The 22,686-nt window shown below is 54.4% G+C and overlaps 1 protein-coding gene across 2 annotated transcripts in view; it reads right to left on the reverse strand.

Annotated features, from left to right (window-relative positions):
• Positions 1–20,866, reverse strand: part of Atp2a3 (ATPase sarcoplasmic/endoplasmic reticulum Ca2+ transporting 3) — a 31,319-nt gene extending 10,453 nt beyond the window's left edge. The window contains exons 1-15 of one of the 2 annotated variants that reach the window (XM_055597320.1): positions 20,554–20,866; positions 11,690–11,707; positions 11,404–11,486; positions 9,838–9,942; positions 9,506–9,644; positions 9,057–9,137; positions 8,893–8,978; positions 6,781–7,245; positions 5,072–5,160; positions 4,822–4,924; positions 3,962–4,093; positions 3,514–3,639; positions 2,032–2,250; positions 1,611–1,946; positions 247–467 (exon numbers count right to left, since the gene is read on the reverse strand). In XM_055597320.1, coding sequence (XP_055453295.1) covers positions 247–467; positions 1,611–1,946; positions 2,032–2,250; positions 3,514–3,639; positions 3,962–4,093; positions 4,822–4,924; positions 5,072–5,160; positions 6,781–7,245; positions 8,893–8,978; positions 9,057–9,137; positions 9,506–9,644; positions 9,838–9,942; positions 11,404–11,486; positions 11,690–11,707; positions 20,554–20,671 — 2,321 coding nt within the window. In that variant the 5' untranslated portion in view covers positions 20,672–20,866. Of the gene's footprint in view, positions 1–246; positions 468–1,610; positions 1,947–2,031; positions 2,251–3,513; positions 3,640–3,961; positions 4,094–4,821; positions 4,925–5,071; positions 5,161–6,780; positions 7,246–8,892; positions 8,979–9,056; positions 9,138–9,505; positions 9,645–9,781; positions 9,805–9,837; positions 9,943–11,403; positions 11,487–11,689; positions 11,708–20,553 lie in introns of those variants that run through there. The other variant, XM_055597321.1, reaches the window with a different exon arrangement.
• Positions 20,867–22,686: the final 1,820 nt, after the last annotated feature.

Genomic DNA, 22,686 nt, shown 5'->3' on the forward strand with positions numbered 1-22,686 from the left:
ACACACACACACACACACACACACACACACACACACACACACACACAGATCAATGCATGCATACATGTAGACACCCTGCTGCCCTGTGGCAAAGCTGCTTGTCCAGTCTTATGGGCCTCAAGGTGAGAAGTGATGAAGAGGGAAGACCATAGAGGATGCTAGGGTGCACACAGTCCAGGGGTGGCCTTCTCAGGGACACAGAGTTAGTGGAACAGGGGCTTGGGAGGAGGGAGCATGGAGCCATACCAGACAACCTCGCCAACATTGGAGGAGATGAGGTAGCGGATGAACTGCTTCATGTTGTTGTAGATGGCCCGGCCTTCCTCTACTGCGGCCACAATGGAGGCAAAGTTGTCATCTGACAGGACCATCTCTGCTGCTGATTTGGCCACAGCAGTGCCTGACCCCATGGCGATGCCGATCTCTGCCTTCTTCAGGGCTGGGGCGTCATTCACCCCATCACCTGTCTGTGGGCCGGGTCAGGAGGACACACCTGAGACATTGCCTACTTCTCTTTTCTGAAGCAATCTTAGTGTTAGGGGATGTCCCCAAGGACTGACGGATGAAAGGGTGGATTCAAGAGTGAGCTTAGAGAACCTATAGTCCCAGCCACTCATAAAACAGAGGCAGAAACATCACAAGTTCAAGACCAACCTTGGTAACTTATGGAGACATGTAACGAAATAAAAGTGAAAAAAGAGCAGAGGATGTGGCTGAGTGATAGAGTGAGGGTCCTGAGAACTATAGCTTCAACAGCTCCATCTCTGCTCCTGCACACACAGGAAGGAAGGAAGGAGGGAAGGAAGGAAGGAAGGAAGGAAGGAAGGAAGGAAGGAAGGAAGGAAGGAAGGAAACGAAGAAAGAAAGGAAGGAAGGGAGGGAGGAAGGGAAAAGGGAAAAATAAGCAATAGGGAAAGGGAAAAAAAGGGGAAAAAAACCAATAAATTGGTTTGAAGATGAGATTAGAAAAGGATAAGGGATGTGGGTTAGGGTAAAATTGGAGAAGATCAAGCCTAGGTCCAGAGAAAGATGACGAGGTAGGGATAGGGATGTGGTGGATCAAACTGAGGACAGGTGTGAAATTCAGGTTGGATATAGAGTAGACCATCAAACTGAGATTAGGGGCAAAGCTGAATCAATTCAGGGATGAGGTCACAGTTATGGCCCTGCCAAGGGTTAGATACATACTAGAGTCAAGGTGAAAGACAGGATCTAGACAGGACTCAGGCTGAAGATAAAAAACACAAATTAGAGGTCAGTCCTCTAATGTCATTGTCCTCGTGATATGTGATATCATAGTCAAATTTGGAAATCAGAATTGAATACCAGGTCAAAACTGAAGTCAATATAAAGTATTGAACCGTGCAGAGGAATTATTGTCAATATCTGTGATCAGTTTTGGACCAGGTCAAGACTCAAACACATATCAGGATTAAGCTAAATGTAAACAATAAGAGGCTCAAGGGGCTGGGGTTCACTCAATGGTAAAGCACGTGATTAACAAAAACAGTTGGAGATGAAGGTCAGTGTAGAAGTCAGAGTTGACAGCAAGATTACGTTACAGCTGTAATCGAGTCAAGCAGCCCCCAGGCTCTACCCCATAGCCTCACCATGGCGGTGATCTCATTAAAGGACTGCAGGTTCTCCACGATTCGAGACTTGTGTGCGGGCTCCACACGGGCAAAGCAGCGGGCGGTACGGCAAGCCTGGCGCTGCTGCTCTGGGCTGAGGTCATCAAATTCACGGCCTGTGTAGGCCTTGCCCAGCACATCCTCCGTGTCCCCAAAGATGCCAAGTCGGCGGCAGATGGCCACAGCTGTGCCTTTGTTGTCCCCTGTGATCATGACCACCCGGATGCCTGCCCGGGAGCAGCGTTTGATACATGCAGCCACCTCTGGTCGTGGAGGGTCCAACATGCCCACACAGCCCACGAAGGTCAGGTCTGTCTGTGGGGAGGGGCAGACAAGCACAGCCTGAGTCTATCCTTCACTTGTCGTGTGCCACTACAAGAGCCTGGCTCCCAGCACCTACCTCATACTGCACAAACCGGCTACAGTCGTCCAGTTGCATGTCCTCCTTCTTTGGGGGTGTGTCCCTGGTGGCCAGTGCCAAGCACCGCAGTGTGTCACAGCCTGAGCCCCAATCCCGGATCTTGGCCAGGATATGTTCTCTGGAGACGGTGGTCAGAGGGGCTGTTTTGCTCCCCACTCTGACTGAACTACAGCGCTCAATTACGCTCTCAGGAGCTCCCTGCAGAGGGCAAGGGAGAAGAGTCAATTCCACCAGCCAGGATTCCGGCCCTTCTTGCTGCTCAATACAGGAAACTGTAAGCCACCATGGGAAAAGGCCAACCAGGAGATCACACAGAAGGGAAGAACCATTCCTTATAAGCTCAAAGGGGGACTGCTACAAGAAAGCCTAAGGAGATAGGTCAGATGAGGTCACAGCCACCCAGTGGGTAGCCCCTGCCTCTACCAGGCCACAACTAAGAAGGCATGCTGCAACATTTGGAGGTTTGGGTGGGATCAGCATCTCCCATGGGAACTGGTGTCTCTCCCTGCTCACCCAGTACCACTGGAACCCCCACAGCAGTAGGGAGGCATGCTAAGCCCTACCGAGCACTAGGAAGAGAAGCATTCTGGGTTTTAGGTGTGGCCCTGGCAAGGTAGCTTTTGGTGCTGGGGTGACTGACTCTTCACTTTCATCAGCTTGGACCTCGCCTGATTTGAGGCTAGCCCATCGGTAGCATCTTCCTCTCCCTTAGCCTAAATGCCCAGCGGTTACCTTCTCTAGGTGGCTAGGGTTCCCAGGATGGAAGCCCTGTCCTTTCCCAGGCGCCAAGACCTCCACTTCAGGATGAAGCTACAGATGGGACTCCTCTATCAGGTTTAAAGGGGCTTGGGGTTCTCTTTCCTTCCCAGGTATCAGCTTCCAAAAATAGGAGTACCAACCATATCACTACCCAGCAGAGGCAAAGGGGCTTCTGAGAGCATCTGGTACAACTCTGTCATTCCTGTGGAGTGCCTGAGGAACACTGAGGACCCCGGAGGCCTGTGGCAGAGCAGGAACCCTCGGGCCAGAATTAGGAGCGTGGTCCCTTAGCACTGGATGCTGTTCTCAGTTCCCATGGCCTGCTGACCACCCTAACTCCAGAGCCACTCCTTTGACAATGGGTCTCCCAGCTCCCTGGGCCTCCCCACAGTGGCAGTCTGTGAGGCTGTATTTGTTTGGCTTCTTCTCTCTCTCTTTCTTTTATTTTTTGAGACAGGGTCTCATGTAGCCCAGGCCTCATGAACTCAAACTCACCCACTTCAAGTGCTGAGCTTATAAGCATATGCTACTACAGCTGGTTTGTGTTGTTCTGGGAACAAGCTCATCACCTCTTGCACTCTAGGCAAACACTCTACCAACTGAGCTACACTCCCTCTGCTATTTTAGAGACTGGAGACCAGATTACAACCCCCCCCCCCCCAATCCCAGGAGCAACCCCAGGTCACACAGGCAGGCCCCTACCTTCACAAACATCATGCTGCCCTGGGCCTTGGGGTCAGGACAGGCAGGTGTGCAGTACACAGACATGGACTTCCGGTCCCGGGAGAACTCAAGGGTGAATTCTTTCCGCATGAGTTGCTTGATGATCTGCAGGGTCCAGGCAAGTCAGGGCACGAAGGACAGAGCTGGCAACTATTGCCTGCTTCTCACTTGCCACTCAAGAGAAGACTCTTGTTCCCTGTGGCCTGATATCTAGACTCCCCTGACCTTCCTCTCCCAAAATGTGTGCATTTCCCAACTGAGAGCCTGTGCCCACATTCAGCCTTTTCCCCTCTCTGCTCCACAGATTCAGGCAAGGTGCCTGAGGTCCTCCATTTTTTCTTGAAGACCCCAGGCCTATGTTCTTTCACATCTCCAGTTACCCAGAACCCCTGGCTACACAGCCCAGGCTGAGCCCGATTCTACCCACCGAGTTGCAGGCGCCAGCACGCTCCACCGGGGACAGTGCTTTCAGGTCCGTGTCAAACACATTCATCTTTTCTACTAGGCAAGTCAGCGCTGTCTCCGTGGCCTCTCCTACCTTCTCATACACACCCTTGGCCTGGAGGGTCACAGAGCACAGGGAGTGAGGGCCTCCTGCTGTCTGCTCAGGATGGACTCTCGTGCCTCAGCCTCCCGAGTACTGAGCTTTTGTGAGTACATTGGCACACAGGGAGTCCAGATTCTCTTTGCTGAGCCTCAACGCTGCTCCCTCACCACACAGGGCTCCCTTGATCCTGTGTTGTTATCTGTCTATGCTACTGTCTATACAGGGTATCTTTGGAAGAGGCAATGTGGCTACAAACAGTCCCCTGCTCCAAAAATATATGGCTCTCTGCTTGCCCTTGGCTTGGCATGGAGCTGGCCTGGCTGCCTACATGTCCCTGGAAGGCAGGAGTAGCCTCCTGTATGCTCCATTTCCCTGTTCCAGCCACACAGGTGACAGTCAGGGTACGTCCCGAGTAGCTTTTGCAGAATGGCCTTTCCCGTGCCATGCTTTAAATGTCTGCTCTTGTCCTGTTACCGCTCAGTATCTTCCCAAAGCGCCCCTGGCCTTCCAGCCTCTTACGGGCAGCCTCTCGCTCCTAGCTGAAGAGCCACGTGGACAAGGTTACAGAAGCGATCTAGGCGAAATGAGGAGGAGGGTTGGAAGTGAAGGTGTGCAGGGTGGCCATGCTCCTCGGAAGCAGCAAGGGCCATCAACCCAAACAATGAGACGCTGGACAAAGGAAAAAGGTCTGTCTCGAAAAACAGAACCTAGGGAGATCATGAAAAGGAGTTGGGGCCCACCTCATTGTAATGCAGTGCGGAATCATTGCAAAGGGCGCAGATGGTCGCCAGCTCCACAAGTCCATCAAACTGCCCACAGCGCACAGGCTGCTCCCCTTGGCGCCTGCAGAGAGGGAGTGGTCAGCACAGGGCCTGGCCCCACCCCTGGGAGGTGTCTCACATTGGCCCCGCCCCTAGGAAATCACTTCCAAGGACCCCTCTGGCGGCTCCGCCCACTTGATCCCACCATGGCCTTCTCCCGCACACTCACACTTCGCCCTCTGGGGTATACGTGGTACCCGAGATGGTGAATTCGTGCAAACGACAGGTGCCTGCCTCTGCTTCAGCTACCACGAACATCTGCGAGCACAAAGGTGGGCTCAGGCTACCGCGTGGCTCTTTCTCCCTGCCATCATCTTAAATATGGTCTGACCCAGGAGGGTATCTGAGGCACTCCCACAAGAATCACCAAAGGGGAGTCGGAGGTCTGGGCTGGGCACCTGAGACTGCTCTGCCCAGCGGCAGCCTGCTCTCACTGGCCATTTGCTCGCGACTCCTAAGGGTTTTGTGGCCCATTTTTCAGTGCCTGAGACAGCTGCCAACAGGAGCGCCCTGAGTCCAGCAAGGTGTCTGGCCCTCGTCCATCTCTTTTCTCTACCCGTAGGGAGAAAGTGGGCGGAGAGGCTAGCTGTACCTTCCCTTCGAGGGATCAATTCTCTACCTTCAAGGAGGAAACCCTTATCTTGCTCTGAGGTACAGTTTCCTCCAATCCGAAGGTGACCCTAGAGAAGGAGCCTCTCGTCTTAGGGCATGCTGGATCATCCAGCCCTTATCTGCACTCTCCCCTATCAGGGCAGCCCATTTCCTGGTCCATGAGCCAGCTGAGAGGGGCTTCTTGGAGCTCCCTCTCGAGCCAGCGGCCAGCCTAGCACCCTAACGGCGCTCTGTACTATTCCTTCCTTTTTAATTTACTTTTATTTTATGTGCATTGGTGTTTTGCCTGCATGTATGTCTGTGGGATCTTGGAGTTACAGACAGATGTGAGCTGCCAGGTGGGTGTGGGATTTGAACCCAGGTCCTCTGGAAGAGCAGCCAGTGCCCCTAACCACTGAGCCACGTCTCCAGCCCTACCCCGTCCTTCTTGTCCTCTGTTTTGGGGCAGTCTTCTGACAAACATGGTCCAGTACCCAGCATGCTCAGCCACATCCATTTGCCCACACCATGCTTCTCAAATCTTTATTTTAGTCAAGGAACCGTGAACAGATAAAACCCCACGAGGGATTTCATCAAGTCAGTGGATTCAGGACAGCAGAGCTTGCCCAGGCCTCTCCCTTACATCACTCTCCGATGAACTTCCATGGGGCTGTACGATCGCAAGAGTCCTGAACCAGTTCCGAGGGCTTACTAGGCAGAGGCGAAGGGGCCTGCTGGGCGCCTGGGAAGCTGTGAGACCGATAGCTGTCACCACCCCCCAGCCCTCACTCTGCGGAGCCAGAATGGGCCCTATCCCTGGGAATTCCAGCCAGAATCCCTGGAACACATGGACAGTGGACCTGGGATGTGGGATCAGGTGGCCAGGAATGAATAATTGCTGCCCCAGCCCTTCCCAGGTCACCGGAGCCAGCCTATCTGGTGACAGGCGTCAGGTGAATAGGCAACACAGAGCAGGACAGAACCTGGGTCCAGTGACGTGGGGCCTGCACTTGACTCTCTCTGGGCTCATATGTTGGTTTCAAATGAGGAGACTAAAGCTCATAGACTGGAAACAACCTACTAAGGCCACTGCAGGGACCCTGGGCCCCAGGGATGGAGCTAGACAAAACCACTGATGTGTTTTGCACGGAAAGGCCCCCATCTGCTGCTCCCCACCACCATCAGGGAGACAGCGCACAGGTTTTCCATCCCTTACCAAGGTCAGGGAGCCAACCCAGTCGCACAATATCACCTAACACCAGTGGCTCCCACCCAGCTGGCACTCACCCTGCAGACAGACATCTGGTTGGTGGTGAGTGTCCCTGTCTTGTCAGAGCAGATGACGGAGGTGCAGCCCAGGGTCTCCACAGAGGGCAGGCTCCGTACAATGGCATTCTTACGTGCCATACGCCTTGTGCCGAGTGCCAGGCATGTCGTGATGACTGCTGGGAGGCCCTCAGGGATAGCAGCCACAGCGAGGGCGACGGCAATCTTGAAGTAGTAGACGGCACCACGGAGCCAGGATCCACCATGGGCTGGGTCAGCAAAGTGGCCAATGTTGATGACCCACACAGCCACGCAGATCACAGAGATGGCATGGGACAGCTGCCTCCCAAATTCATCCAGCTTGCGCTGCAGTGGCGTTCGCTCAGGCTCCACAGCTGCCATCTGGCTCCGAATCTTGCCCAGCTCTGTGTGCAGGCCTGTGGCCACAGCCACACCCAGGGCTTTCCCTGATGCAATATTGGTGCCCTGACCAGAGGACAAGGAAGTGCTGCTCAGCCTCTGGCCAGGGCCTGGACCCCTGACTTCAAGCCCAAGCATGCTCCTCTGTGTGGTCAGTGTTTTGAGATTTACAGAGTTTGGTATTTACTGGATAATAAAGACGAGGATACAGAGGGTCTCCACGTGTCCCGTGGCCAGCACAGTGCCTGGCCCAAAGAAGGCTTCAGGACTGACATCAGCTACATGTCTCAAGCCCAACCCATAAAACCTATCAAACTAGGACTCAGAAACAGCCACACAGGAAGGAGTTGGGCTGGCAATGATCTCAGGCAGGCGGTTGGCAAATATTCACTGAAGAATCCACATAACCTGAGACTTGGCACTCCCATTCCCCAGGGCTCTGGACAAAACAACAAACAAGCAAAACAAAACAAAAACACAAAACACCAAAACACCCCAACTCCTAGTGTAGAGGACAGGTAGCCTTGTACTCAGTGTCCTGTTCTTCATGGTGGCCCCACACAGGTCCAAAGGGCAGTCTCCTTAGAGGCTAGCTGCCTGGTGCCCCTTGGATGGACGTGAACGGGAGATGTTGGGACACAGGTACTAGTGGCGGGCAGCCCTGCCTGTCCCTCACGCAGAGCAATGCAGCTTTACCCTGCTAGCTGCCCACAACTAAAGCAAAGACCCACGGCGAGACACTCTCCATGTGTGTCATGGCAACCTCCCCATTCAAAGCAGCTCATTGGCCCATGAACTCAGGCAGGGCTCTCAGCGCTCTGAGGCATGGTGCTCTCCATTTCTTCCAGGGAGGCTCTTTAGCCCCTATGCCTGGGTGTGCGGGGGCATGGTGCTGCTGAATTGCAGCTGCTCTGTCACTTCTGTTACTCTCTGCTGCCTGGAACATTTCCACTGAGTGACTTAAGGCACGTCCTGTTCCTCTACAGTTGGAGGCACAGCATCCTTGCAGGAAAGAGAAATCCCTAAGACCCAGATATCTCAGCTCACATCTCAATGCCGTTGCTCATTCAGTGTGAACCTGGCAATTGACTTATCCTCTCTCCTATTTCCTTGCTGGGAATTATAGATAAAAGACAGAGACAACCTTACCTCAATGGCTAGTTGTTTGGGTTAAATAAGCTATCAAGTTTAAAGGGCTTAGACCAATGCCAAGCAAGCAGGTCTCAGTAAACACAAGCTCTTATGATTACTATAAATTTGCATGTATTGTTGATTACCAAGAGGTCCATTCCTATAGGACTTTGAAAATGTAAAAAAGAAAAAAACAATTATGTGCCAGTCATGGTGGTGTACGCCTTTAATCCCAGCACTCAGGAGGCAGAGGCAGATGGATCTCTGAGTTAGAGGCCATCCTGGTCTCCATAGAAAATTCCAGGCTAGAAGGAGCTACACAGCAAGACCCTTCTCAAAAACACTGAATGAAAATGTATCACTTTGTGTGTGTGTGTGTGTGTGTGTGTGTGTGTGTGTGTGTGTGTTTGGGATGGGGTGAGCATGCACATGCCATCAAGTGAGTGTGGAGCTGGAGGACAACCTGTGAGAACCAGTTATGTTCTTTTAACCTGTGAGCCTTGGGGATCAAACTCGGGCTGAGCCATCACACCAGGACTACTATTACCATCTAGGCTGAGCCCCGAGCATCCCAAAACTTACAGAAAATAGCATGTTCTTCTTGTCCTGGTTCACGGCTCGGGGGTCTGGAATGGCATCCGTGTGCTTGGTCACAGACACGGATTCCCCTGGTTACAGGATGAGATGTTTGAGAAGCCGCACCTGGAGACAAGCCCATCACCTGGCCTCATCCCCATGGACCTCACCTGTCAGGATGGACTGGTCCACTCGAAGTGTGGTAGACTTGATCTCGATAAGGCGGAGGTCGGCAGGCACCTTGTCTCCCACTGCACAGGGAGAACAGCATGGCTGAGAGGAGTTCAGGGCCCCGGGCCCAGCAAAGCCAGAAAGGCTCCCAGAGGCAAGGCTAAGGCCAGAGGTGGGGCCTGATCATGATATGATATGATATGATATGATATGATAGATATGATATGATATGATATGATATGATATGATATGATATGATATGATATGATATGATATGATCTGCAAGCTGATCCCAGCCACTCTGGCCAGAATCTGTGGACTGGATCTGTCCAACAGGGTTTTGGGAGGTTCTAACAGTCACTTCTCCGTAGTGCAAGATGGAAGCAAAGAGAGAAACTAGGCTCCCTGTTGTCCCGTAGTGGAAAGAAAAAGACCTGGACATACCCACCTGCCACTTCCACAATGTCCCCAGGGACGATGTCCCGGGCTCGGATTCTCTGCACACCCTTGCGGTCAGAGCGGATCACCTTACCCATCTCGGGCTCGTACTCCTTCAGGGCCTCAATGGCACTCTCAGCATTGCGTTCCTGCAAAGCAGAAGGGGCAGGTGGTCTCCCTCTGCTGCCCCGGAAGGCCTCCCCTGAGAATAAAACTTTTGGGGCCTAACACGGGCCTGAAAGTAGAAACCACACCTCACAGATGGGAGAGCCAGGGACCCGCCCACCTGCCACACTCCCACAATCGCATTGGCCAGCCCACCCCACCTCCGGCACCTCCCACCTGCCACACTCCCACAATCGCATTGGCCACGAGGATCAGCATGATGACTAGGGGCTCCACAAAGGCGGTCGTAGTCTCCTCACCCTCCTCGAAACAGGCCAAGACCTGCAGGGACAGAGCTGGTCAGCGTGACTGTCCTGGGGAACCCTGAGATGAGCCCCTTGACTTTTGTACTCTGAATCTTGTCCGCTCTCCTGGGCTCAGGGAGGAGGCCTTGGTGGAGAAAGCCTGCCCACCAAGGATGTGGCGGCCACAGCCCTCATCCCACCTAAACCAGCTTCCGAGGGAGCAGACGCAGCTGGAGACCCCTCCCTGTCTTCCCTGCTTTTCATCGTGGTCCTCAACCCAGACACTCCTGGGAACTTGTTAGACCCAAAGTTCTCGGGCCAGCCCAGACATCCTGAGCAGAAACTGCTAACAAGCCTTCATGATTCTGGTGAATGCTCGTGTTCAGGGCCTCCAGTCAGAGGAACACCAATCCCACCCCAGAGTCTCAGCCTTCACAGGTCATGTCCCAAATCCACCTCTTAGCCCCACCGAGGCTTTGTCACCTCCCTCCAAAGCCCTCAACGTTTCCATCTGTTCTTTGAAGGATAGAGGCATCCCTTCAGCTTTGCCATTAGACATCTGCATGCATGTGGTGTTTTGGTTTGCTTTTTTCCTTTTGTAAGAGTTCCAGTTTTCAGTGGGGCGGTGGTGGTGCATGCCTTTAATCTCAAAGGCAAAGGCAGGCAGATCTCTGTGGGCTCGAGGCCAGCCTGGTCTACAGAATGAGTCCAGGACAGCCAAGGCTACACAGAGAAACCCCGTCTCAAAAAACAAAAACAAACAAACAAGAGTTCCCATTTTCACAGGACAGTTACCAGAAGAACCAACCACCACTGAACAGGAAGAGCCAGTCCGAGCCAGTCCCAGCCAGTCCCATGGGACTCCACACTCTGGGTCACCAAGATGAGGTCTCCTCCCCAGGAACAAGAATTGTACCTGCCCACCTTGCATTAACCTTGCGTCTGCTGCTCAGCCAGGAAGGACAGTCATTATCTCCCGCCCCACCTCCCACTCAGAACCCAGAAACTACGGTCCAGAAGGGGCCTAGACAGCAAGAATGAGAAAGGCAGAGAGAAAGAAAAGCCAAGTTAGAGACTAAAGCCTGTTTGAGGAACCCAGGAAGGGATCAAGAGCCTGAAGGGAGTCTGGCCCCTAAACAGACATCTAGCAATGTCTGAAGACCCATTTGATTGTCACTGGGAGGCGCGGCTGGAACATAACAGGGAGGCCGGTGATGTCCACTGCATTAGGTCACCCCACCCCCACCCAGAACCACCTGGCTCAGATGTCAAAGGTGCCGAGTCCAACAGACCCTGGCCAGGGCGGGGACAGGAAAGGCAGGCTTGGGGCTTGAGAACCCATCTGCACAAGGGCATACACAGATTGGAGGGATTCAGGTAGGAGCCAGGGGTGGAGTGTGGGACAGAAGCCTGAGGGGTGTCCATGACGGAGAACAGAGCAGCCTAACGCTCTGAGAGCTGGCAGGACCTGATCACGGGAGGCAGAGGGCTTACTTACAAAGGAGACCAGGGCTGCCAGCAGCAGGATGCGCACCAAGAGGTCCTCGAACTGCTCCAGCACCAGCTCCCACAAGGACTTCCCTGGAACAGGAGAGTGTGAGGCCCAGGTCCTAGTCACCCCCCCCCCATCACCTTCCCCACTCAGAACTAGGGACTTTTAGGGGCCTTTCTCTGTTAGTCAGAGGGAAAGCCCAAAGTCCTGAAGGGCTCAGCTGGGATGGGGTGTTACAGCCTAAAAGTATCTAGCTCAGGGGTGTTATAGACCCTCCCTAACCCCACCTCACCTTCCTCAGTAGGCAGCTCTGCAGGATCCAGGTGGCCCCAGCAACAGGAAGAGAGAAGAGACTGGTTAATATTTGGACCTTCTAGAGTCCGGATCCTCACTTGGAGCGCACTGAGGCCACATAGTCTCATGTGTCCTCCCAGCCCTGAGGTCCCAGAACTGATGTTCAGGCTCAACGGCTGCCTTTACCCCACCCCACTCTGTTAAGTAGTCAATGTGGGCTGGCTCCCCTTAGGATGAGACTAGAGGGGGAGCAGGGCTTCCAGCCCACCCCCGTTCATACAAGTGAAACTGAGACCTGGAGAAGAGGGAATCTGAAGCCAGAGTCTGCAGTTTTTGTAACAGCATGGATCTCCCTTACATGGCTGCCACTCCTGGCCGCAGCCTCCTGCAGCCTAACAGGCCCTCAGCGCTTACCCGCCTCTAACCTACATGCCCCTGCAGTGTCCAGGCCACCTCGGAGTCCCGCCCACTCAGTTCCCCTGGACACTCCTAGTTATTTCTAAACACCAAGGAACCAGCCATGTTCAGGCCCTTCTTGTGATCCCAAGACAAACTCAAGGAAGGTGGCCCTCATGTGTCCAGTCCCATACAATACTTCGAAGGATGCTGTCTCTAAGCACCAGAAGCACCTGACTCAGTTTACCTTCCAAATGTCTTTAAAGAGTTTACCTTTAATTTTTATTTTCTGTGTGAAAGAGTGTTGCATGGGTGCCACATCCATGCCCAGTGCCCAAGGAGGCCAGAAGAGGGCGTCAGATTCTCTGAAACTAGAGTTATAGATGGCTGTGCGCTGGGAGCTGACCCTGGATCCTCTGCAAGAGCAGCCAGTGCTTTTAACTGCTGAGCCATCTCTCCAGCACTTCTGTCAAACTCTCTACTACCTACAATTCTTGAGTTAATTCTGGCCGGTGGGATTTGAATCTTTTCCCAGCCATTTGGGACAGAGGGTCAGAGTGGACCACAGCTGGAGCAAAGTTCCACAGCAGGTCAGTGTCTGTGTGGAGCTGTGCAGCTGGCAGGAGCTGGACCCCAGGGTTGGGGCTCCAATAGAATCTCCTCTTTTGCAAAGCCCTTATCCGGCTGAAGCTGACTGAAGCCCCCATGTGGCCAGTCTTTCAGAACTGTGTCTCCTGTCCTTGGCAACTCAAAGGCTAGACGCCTCAGCAGAACCCAGGATCCATTTGCAAGACAGATTTTGAGCCTCTCATCCTTCCCTCTCTACTTCTGAAGGTGGTCCAGTTCCTCACATCTGTCCACGTGTTCTCGGCCCACAGACATTTGTTTTTCCTATGGGAACTCTTTCCCCAGACCATGCACCAAGGAAGCTTAAGGTCTACGCCTGTCAGCTGAACCATGGACAGCAGCAAGCAGCCAGTGGCCCTCAGGGCTCCAAGAGGAAAACATAACCTAAAAATACACTTTCTAGCATTTTCTCTAAAGTCCTATTTTAGGCAATGGCTGACATTTTCCACGGAAAATGTAATCTCCAGTGTCCTGCATTGAGATTAAAATCAAACAGACTTTCCCTTCTGATCTATTTAACTGAAGCGAACAGGAAAGGTAGGGGGAGGTCCTGGCCCGGTTTCTGGGCCAGTTCTCCAATGGAGCAGAGTTCCTTAGAGGTCATCCTAGCCATGCTCCTGCATCAAACAATGCAGTGACCACCCCCACAGCACATCAAGCAGGAGTCTCTCACCTTACTAAGGCTCATGGCCCAGAGAAGGGCTGTCCGTCTCACCTGACTTCCTCATGCTGTTCCTCTGGCCTTTCTCTGTGAGGTAAGCCCTTCCACCCACCACCATGCTTTGCTCCTTGTGACATGTGCAGGACACCCCACACGTCGCAGGCACACACCATTTCTAGTCTTCAGGCTGCGCTTGGGGTGTCTCCCCAGCTCCCCCTTCTCCTTGTCTACCTGACCCACAGTGACCCTTTAAAAGCTACATTTCCCCATATACATCTGTTTCTCCCACTCCCACCTTCAGGCCACATTAACTATGCACTTCTCAGTCCATGAGAGGTTCCAAAAAAAGGATGTGTGTCAGTTCCCAGATGGCTGACTAGGTTTTTGGTGCAAGGCTCTCTGTAGGGTCACTGTCCCACAGACTGTTCGGTGAAGATGGACAGCTCTGTCCATCTGGCACAGCAATCACTAGCCACGTGTGGACACTGAGCCGTGGGAACAGGCGAATGTGGCTGCGGGTGACATTTTTAATTGTATTGACTGTACTCCTTTAAACGTAAGTAGCCACACGAGGCAGCTTGCTGGCTGTCGCCTTGAGCAGCATGGTGCACTACTGACCCTCACCATAGTGGTCAGTCATCAGTCACCCTGTGTCTCAGATAACCAACCTGCCACCCCACAGTGGGAAGTGTTTGGCTTGGTTTATGAGCTAGGGTCTCGTGCTGTATTGCCCAGACTACCTGGAACTCAGGAGCCAGCAACATCAGTCTCCCGTGGGGGATCCCAGCTGTGTGTTCCAGGCTGACTAGCTACTGGAATTTTGAAGTTGTTAATGCAACGCCTGGCCTCTACTCGGCCCAACTTTTACAACTAGGTTCCCGCCAACCACGCCAAGGAAGGCTCAGCCAGCTCAGTGGTCAGGGGGAAGGCCACGCCAATCCCTGCCTGTGGCAGATTTTAATCTGGCAAGCAACTGAGTCCAGCTGGAAAGATGGGGTGACTACAGGTGCCTCAAGGGGCGACTGTGACAATTATCGTGAACAGCAGAGCCCACACCTAGTAGGACCAGGCAGGTGGCCTTACCACACTTTTTCCAGAGGGTAAACAGGAAGACTGGTGTGCTGCCTGCAAGCTGCCCTGCAGATCTGATACCAGCAGCCAGCACCGACGGTGCCAGCTGCCCTGCTTCCCCTTTGCACATGCTATTCTCTAGGACTCTGTCTCTACCTGAAGAGATGCAGTGGTATTCCTACTTCACAGCACCTGAGCACAGAGAGGCCAAGTCACAACTCCACGACCACACAGCTGGAAAGTATCAGGGGACATTTCTACACCTCTGACCCTCTGACCCTCAGCCTCTGCTCTGGGCCTCCTGTACTAACTCCTAGGCAGTCCTGCCTTTCTCCCCCTAGTCCCTTAACTGCTCATCAAGACCACCTGAAAGACCCTGGGGTCCTGCACATTCACCAGGATACCCATTCCTTTGTAGTAAGCCCAAATCCATGTGGTCCTAGAGGGCCTGCTGTCCTCACAGACAGGGGTTGGGGCCCGCTACCTACTCAAGCCTGGTCTGCTTCAAATGTCGAATTCACTAAGACCCTGAAGGACCAGGTTCCCTCTTTCACATGCATAAGTCCCAGGGTCACAGAGGAAGCAGAGCTCTGGGAGAGTCTCCAGTGAGGAGAAAGATGCTGGCTCTCTCTACCTGTCCCCAGCTGATCCTAAGGACTGAGGGGTGCCTGTCCTGTCTCCCACAGTGCTGACAGCTACATAGGGCAAAGGCATTGACCTGATAGCACTCTATCCCCACTCAGGCATGGGACCCCTGAGTCTCAAATGAGACTCAGGACATGGAATCTGGTCCTGCGGGCACAAGTTCAAATCCAGAAGGCCCCATCTGCACAAAGGCTGTGGTGATAGGAGTGCCTCTTGATGCTGACTGAAGGCTGAGTGGTTGGCAGAAAGCTCTTGAAATAGACACAGCCCAGTCACCAGGCAACAACACGCTGACCATAATCCAACTGTCAGTTCCGAAGCAAGACTTGGCCAATTCGACGTCTCTAGCACCTGGAACAGCGCCTGATACACATCATGGAACCCTGCCTTTGCCAGAGCTTCAGAGGCCCAGAGCAGCCTCTGAGGCTGTCCCTGGCCCTCCCAGCCTGCTCTTCCAAAGTCACCCCCAGCTTATGTGTTTATTTCTCTGCAACCAAGCAGGAGGGCTCATGAGGGCCACCACTTTCTATTTTCCTCCATATACCTTTCCCATCAGCTCACCGAGACTCCAGGAAGCCGGGCCCTTTCACCCCAACCTTGTCATCACGACTCCTTGAATTAGTGCTGGGCCTCTCTTGCCACTAGACAGTAGCACCAAGGCAGCCTGAACCATCCCTGGAACCATGCTGGGTCATCATGCACCCAGCCCCTGCCCCCAGGCCACTGTTTACTCAGTTGCTCAGGCCAGAGACAGGGCCTACTGCCCAAACAGGAGCTGTGGACCAGAGGGTAGAGTCAGGTACACCACTGGGCTGTGCCCCACCCCGGCTCCACCTGCTCCTCTAATTTCCCCCTCCAACTCCTTCCTTCTCTTAACATGGAAAACTGGAATTTCAGCTTCTGAGTGTCAGTTCCAGCTGGGAGAGGCGGGCGCTCAGCAAGGTCTTCCTCCAAGGCAAATTTACAGAGCAATTAAATTGTCACTTGTAAACGAAGGGAGAGGCTTTAACCAGGCAGGGCCCGCCCAACCCACCTGGCTCTGCCCTGTCTCCAGGGTCCACCTAGAGTGGATAGCCTGGCTCTGAGGGAGACCCAGGGGGAGATGGTTTCTGTGCCATGGAGGCCACACCAGCCTACCTGAGTTGGTGGTGAAGGGCTTGTCAACACCACGTCTCCTCCCACATCACAGGGCAGGCCCCACCCTGTTCAGGACACACTTGGGAGAGGTCCCACTGGGGCAGGACTGACACTGTTCCTTGGCAGTCCTCAGCAAGGGGCCAGGAGCTGTGACAACTAGGGCAAAGCCCAAAATGGCTGCAGGTAACAGCACCCAGCAGAGGCACTTTCAGATCCTAAAGGCATATAGGAGTCCTAGCTCTGCTATGCTGAAAACACTGGGACCCAAACGGGGCAAGTATGCCAGAGGTCAGCCAGAGCATGAGCATGCCTGCGCTGTACTTGTGGTCTTGTTTCTGGGGGTCATGCATATGGGTTTCCCCTATTCTGGTGCCAGCTGGAGACAGGAAACAAGGTCACAGCCTGGTACTGTTTTGCCCTCCTGGGATTTCACACAACCCAATATCCTTGGCCCTCCAGGGTCCTCAGGGGTGGGTGTTTGTATCAGGATGGGCCTAGCACTGTCTAGCCTCCAGCCTTGGCCTATGCTGTTTAGGGGCATATAGACTTCAGATGGCTTCTGAGCATCCAAAGATGTCAAACCTGACTTGAAAACAGGAAAAACAAAAAAAAGGAAGGAAGGAAGGAAGGAAGGAGGGAAGGAGGGAAGGAAGGAAGGAAGGAAGGAAGGAAGGAAGGAAGGAAGGAAGGAAGGAAGGAAAGCTCTAACAGGAACTTTCCCATCAGAGCGGCCCAGGTCAAAGACGAGATGTGACACCACTGGCTAGATGGTGGAAGCGGGTAGGCTGACTGCCACACTCCCATGGGCATTGAAGCAGCCACAGTGCCCAAAAGTGAAAACACTTCTGTTTTGCTCACCAGTTCCACTAGGAGCTTGTTCTGCAATGTCACTCACAGTGGTGACATGAAGTAGGGAAGGAGAGCGTCTTGTGTGAAACAGCAAACGCCACAAACCACCCAACAGCCATGGGAAGTGGGATGAAGAAACGCAGCCCCCCATGGTGAGGCCCTGTGAAGCATGAGGATGCTCACAGGCTGCCTAGGGGATGTCTCTGAGAGCTCTAGCCAAGAGGACCCGCACTTCTAGGCTGCCTCCTTCTCTGTAAGAAACGAACACTGGATCATAGCAACCCCAGCCCCACTCCGGTGTGTGAAGGAGGTGGTTGCTGGGAATGCGGCTGGGGACACCTCACTGTATACTTTTTGAACTCTTTGAAAATTATACTTTGTGGGGCTGAAGGGATGGCTCAGAGGTTAAGAGCACTGGCTGTTCTTCCAGAGGCCCTGAGTTCAATTCCCAGCACCCACATGGTGGCTCACAACCATCTATACTGAGATCTGGTGCCCTCTTCTGGTGCACAGGCACACATGCAGGCAGAAACTTGTACAAATAATAAATTAAAAAAAGAAAATTATACTTTGTATAACTTTTCATTTAAAAAATAAAATTAGGATTAGAAGTGTATCTCAGTTGTTAGAAAGCTTGCCTGGCATGTGCAAGACCCTGGGTCAATCCTGAGCACAATTAAACCAAAACAAGAGAGGTCGTGGCTCACACCTTCAACCCCAGCACTTGGGAAGCAGAGGCCAGCCTGGTCTATCTACAAAGGGAGTTCCAGGACAGCTAAGGCTACACAGAGAAACCCTGTCTAGAAAAACCAAAACACAAAAGCAAAACATCATGGCACAGGCCTATACCCCAGCACTTAAGGAGACTGAAGCAGAAAACTCACAAGTCCCAGGCTAGCAAGGCGACTGAGGCTAGTGTGTTTTCATGTGTGTTGGACCTCCCAGCTGATCTGTTCATTTGCTGTTCGGTCTTCTAGGCAGCTCTGAGGTTTTCTGTCAGGGAAGGAGGGAGGAGCTGGGAGAGATTCCCCAGTGGCCCCACCGTTTCTCCACCCCAGGCAGAATTTGCAAACTTGGAGGACTTAAGCAAATGACTTCCTTGTGGTTTCCAGCAGTAACGACCTTGCAGGTGTGTAGCTGCCTAGGGTAGGGGAACACTAGGCCTCTGGGGTGTCCCTTTTGCCTGCACACCCTGCCCATCCTAACACCCAGCTTCCGGCCCAGAGCCCAGCCCCACCTCTGAGCTACAGGACTCCATGTAAGTGACCTCACTAAGCCTGCACAAACAACCCTGACATGGGTTGCGCTGTAGCCTCATGATAAAGAAACCAAGGAAGAGTGTCCAAGTGACCTGTTTAAGGCGGCACACAGGTCGGGTGCTCACCCCTACTTGCTCCACTCAGAGGCTGAGCTCACACTGGAGGTTGCCTCCCCCACCCCCAGGCAGAGATCAGGAGGCAGGAGAGGCAGCTGGTTCCCCTCTGCTCACCTGACAACTTCCAGAGCCACAGACAGCTTCCTGAGGAACAAGCAGTGCTGGGAGGGACCCAGAGGACAGAGGAACGCAGCAGGAATAGTCACTGCTCAGACAACCCCATACCTAGCACAGGTGCCGGCCAGGGGGTGCGGAGGAGGCCTAGGGTACAGAACCGTACCCGCCTGATGCAGACAGGCAAAACCGAGACCTAAAGAGAGGCCCCAGTGCCAACCCCACCACCAACTGTGACCCTAGCAAGTTACTTAAGCTTCTAGTGTCTCATTCATCTCCTCAGTGAAATGGGGCGACAAAGTCCTTACTTTACAGTTGTTTGGAGGTAAAAATGAGTTAACTGATTAAAAGTGCTGAGAGCTGTGCCTGGCTTGAACTGAACTCAATGAGGTCGGGGCTTTTATTATTAGCACCACCAACACAGAGGCTCCTGAAACACTCTGCCAACCTTTCCTACCATGTCCTCTTCCAGAATCACAGACACCAGCACATCCTGGCATTCCCTCACCAGACACAATTACATCATGTAAGGGGCTAGGGCTCCCTCTCTCCTGGTCATCTCTTCTGGACCAATGAAGGCGTGAACCAAAGAGAGTAAACTAGGCCAGAGCCCTCCAGGGACAGACTCTGTGTGTCCTGGGACAGAACCCAAGGCCGACTGAGCCTCCATCTTCATATGAGAACCAAGGATCACAATAACACCAGATAGGCTGCAGACCCCAGGCCTGTCTTCTACCCCCTCAAGGTCAGGGCAGACCCCGCTACTCCTGTCTTCCTTCAGCAAAGGACACCCTCACTGCCAAGTCATTAATGGGGGTATTAAATAATATTTATCTCCTAGTTCCTCCCACAGCTCAACTAAATATAGCAACTAATTTTTTTGAAAAAGGATTTCTGCTCCAGAAAGATAATATTTACATAAGAGGTGGTTTTTCATAAACCAATACAAACCCAAAACACCTTTTCTGACAGCTCTTCCTAGTTTCCCAGCCTACCCTGAGCAGTCAGACACCCAGGCCAGAACAAGGTTCCCTCTAGTGCCTGGCAATTCTAAAAGGGTGAGGCTCTCCAAAAAGATACAAGTTTGGGGTGGGTTTGATGGCTCTCGTTCTCGCTGTGTGTGTGTGTGTGTGTGTGTGTGTGTGTGTGTGTATGTGTGTGTGTGTGTGTGTCTGTCTTCCTCTGAATCACTCAGGCTTACAGGTGCTGTGGCTCTGAGCCAGGAGTGACAGGTCCTGCTCACGAGGACACTGCAGGGAACCTCTGTGTGTCCACCTCCAGGCTCCTAGCAACGTGTGGGCCACATCTGGATGCCGTCTATTGGCACTGGCAAGACTCTTGGCAGGAAGGAGAATCCCATGCTCCTTTAAGGGAGGTGAGGAAGCCACATCTCAGTAAACTGCAAGGGTGCGAGTCCTCCCTCCTTGCCCAGAGACGGGGCAGGAGCCACTCTAGAGCACCAGCTGAGGAAAAAACTCCCGGGGAGCTCCCCCAGACCTCCGACCTGCCCCTCCAGGAAGGTGGGTCTTTGCCCCAGCAGTTCAAACCCACATCAACTCCCGCCAGCCACATCCGCTTGGGGTTGCAGAAAGAGGAAGACCTGGGACTGGGGTTAAGAGCGCCAAAGCTGACAGCTGACAAGCCGCACTTTCTCGTTGAACCTTCCGGGGAGACAAGGGAGCCAGCTGATAGGCCGTGCCTCGGAGTCCCCGGCTAGCCGGCCTCAGAGCCTGCACCTGCCGGGGGCCGGCGATCGCCCAGCAGCGCGGGCGCGGGCATCCCGCGAGGCCCTCGGATAGGACGGGCTAAGGCTTGCAGGGGTGCACCGTGACGGGAGTGGGGAGCCGGATCCTGGCTCCTTCTCGCGAAGGAGCCGCGCGGCCCCGCCAGGTGCCCCACGCGCCTCTGCGGAGACTTACGGAGCCCCGGCTTCCGGCCGAGAGCCAGGAGGGGGCAGCTCCCCACCGCAGGGCGGGGCTGCGCTCACCGTTAGGGCCGTAGCGCTCCCGCGTTTCTGTCACCTGCTCCGGGCTCAAGCCGCCGTCGGCTGTCACCGAGAAGCGACGCAGAACGTCCGCAGCCGAAAGCAGGTGCGCCTCCTCCATGCTGCCCGCCCGGCCGTCCGCGACGTCCAGGCCGCCTCTCCTCGGGGCTACTGCGCGGGGCGCTGCGAGTGCAGGCCGGGGCGGGCGCCTCGCGAGGCCATGACCGCCTGGGACCTTCCCGGACGGCAGTGGCCGCGGCGACCGGTTCCGCGCCAGGATGCTGCGCCGCGGGCTCCGTCCCCGGGGCGGGGCGGCGCGGGACCCGCCCGGCGCCCACACCCCTTCCGGCCGCCCTCGCCGCCCCGCCCCGGCCTGCGGCAGGGAGGTGGGGACGGGGGCCGAGTCCGCCCTCCAGCCCCGGCGAGCCCGTCCGGAGCGGAGGCCACAGAGCCTCGAACCCGGTCTGCAGAGGGGGAGGACGTGCCGCCCGGCTGTGGCGTGGCGCTGAGCGAGGTGCGGCTGTCCGCGGGGCGGCTTCCCGCTCTCCAGCTCTACCTCTGCGCCGCGGGCCCCGGCGTGGCGGAAGCCCCCGCCGTGCACCCGCGGCTCTGTGCGGAGGAAGCCGCCCGACGCTTTCTTTCCTCGTGTGCCTCGCACTTCCCCGAAGATCCAGCAAGGCGTGCTAGTCCTCTTGCACTCGCGTCTCTAAGACCCGAAGAACGGCCCGGTGGGGAAGAAAGGTGAAGAGCACCCGGCTGTTACGTACCGCTCTCAAGTGATTCACACACATCCCCCAGGGCGCAGGAGCGAGGCAGAGGGTGCTTAGGGCGCTCGGCGGGAGTGACCCTGAATAAGGGAGGAACAGGGACAGAGGAACCCCTCTATCAGCACTTGCAGACCTGAGCAGGTGGGGGAAGACAGAGACCATTCACCTTCCACAACCGCTCTCAGTAGGGTCTCTGGATTGCCGAGACTTCCAGGATAGCCTCTTCGCGTCTAGGGCCCACAGCCCCCATGCACCCCAACCTTCTGGCCTGCCTGACCAGCGCACTAGAGTCAGGGTTTTTCGTCCTCCCTAACCACCTCTCTTTGCTTCCTGAATGGTGAAGTCAGGATCAGGTCGGACTTTTAGTGGCTTTGGAAGGGCCGTCCAGACTATGACATACACCATCTCAGACGGCGTATAGATAAAGGAATGCTGCTTTTATGGCCGCGGCTCCTTCCGACTGAAAAAAAAAAAAAAATTTTTTTTTTTGAGGCAGGGTCATGCTGTGTAGTACAGGCAGGCAATCCTCGTGCCTCAACTTCCCAAGTGTTAGGATCACAAGCATATGCCACTATGCTTGACCTCCTATTCTGACACTTAAGTTTCAGCTCCAGCATCCCCAAGGTATCTTTCCGCATCCCTCTGACCAGTACAATACAAAGACAACCTCTGCATTTGTAAGTCGCTAGGAAACTTGGTAGAACTGTGCTGGAGAGGGAGCGCCCGGGGACAGTCCCCCTGGAGACCTTGATCCTGAGACATGAAGCTGTAGGCATTCAGCAGACAGCCCTCCTTGCTTCCAGGCGCACACATCCTTGCTTATTCGTCCTCTGCCAACCTCAGGGACATTAGCTCCTAGCCGCTCCCACTTCCACCATCCACAGCTGTGAGCTGGCATTTGCTAGAAGGCAGGGCCTGGAGGCCTGACTGTTTGCTCTCACAGCCCTACCCATTCTCCAGCCCACCCCACCCTGTCTTCAAACCACCCTGGGCAGAGTGAGAAGGTGCTTCCTACCTGGCAGGTGAACACACCTGTCGGCATGCCCCTGCTCAGCTGTCCTCAGCAGGACTTCTGAGCACCCCTCCAAATTTTCCCCAGGCCCTCCACAGTCGTTTCACACTCCAACTCCCTGGGGCTCCGTGTTCCCAATTATGTCACCTGTCTGCACCTAGACAGACAGCTCGAGGCTAGGGTGACCTGTGGCAAGCAGGCTGTTCATAGGGTAGGTCTCTTCTCCCTACTTCCCAGCAGCTGTCGTGGCCTCACAGCTCCAGGCCTAGCTAGTACCAGATCTTTCTAACCCTCCCACAGCCCAGATGGTGGCAATTTGCCAGCAGAATCTCGCCTGGCTGCCTCACGTGAGGAGCC

This window comes from Psammomys obesus, unplaced genomic scaffold (assembly GCF_907164565.1).
Source record: "Psammomys obesus unplaced genomic scaffold, mPsaObe1.curated_primary_1811, whole genome shotgun sequence".
NCBI lineage: Eukaryota > Metazoa > Chordata > Mammalia > Rodentia > Muridae > Psammomys > Psammomys obesus.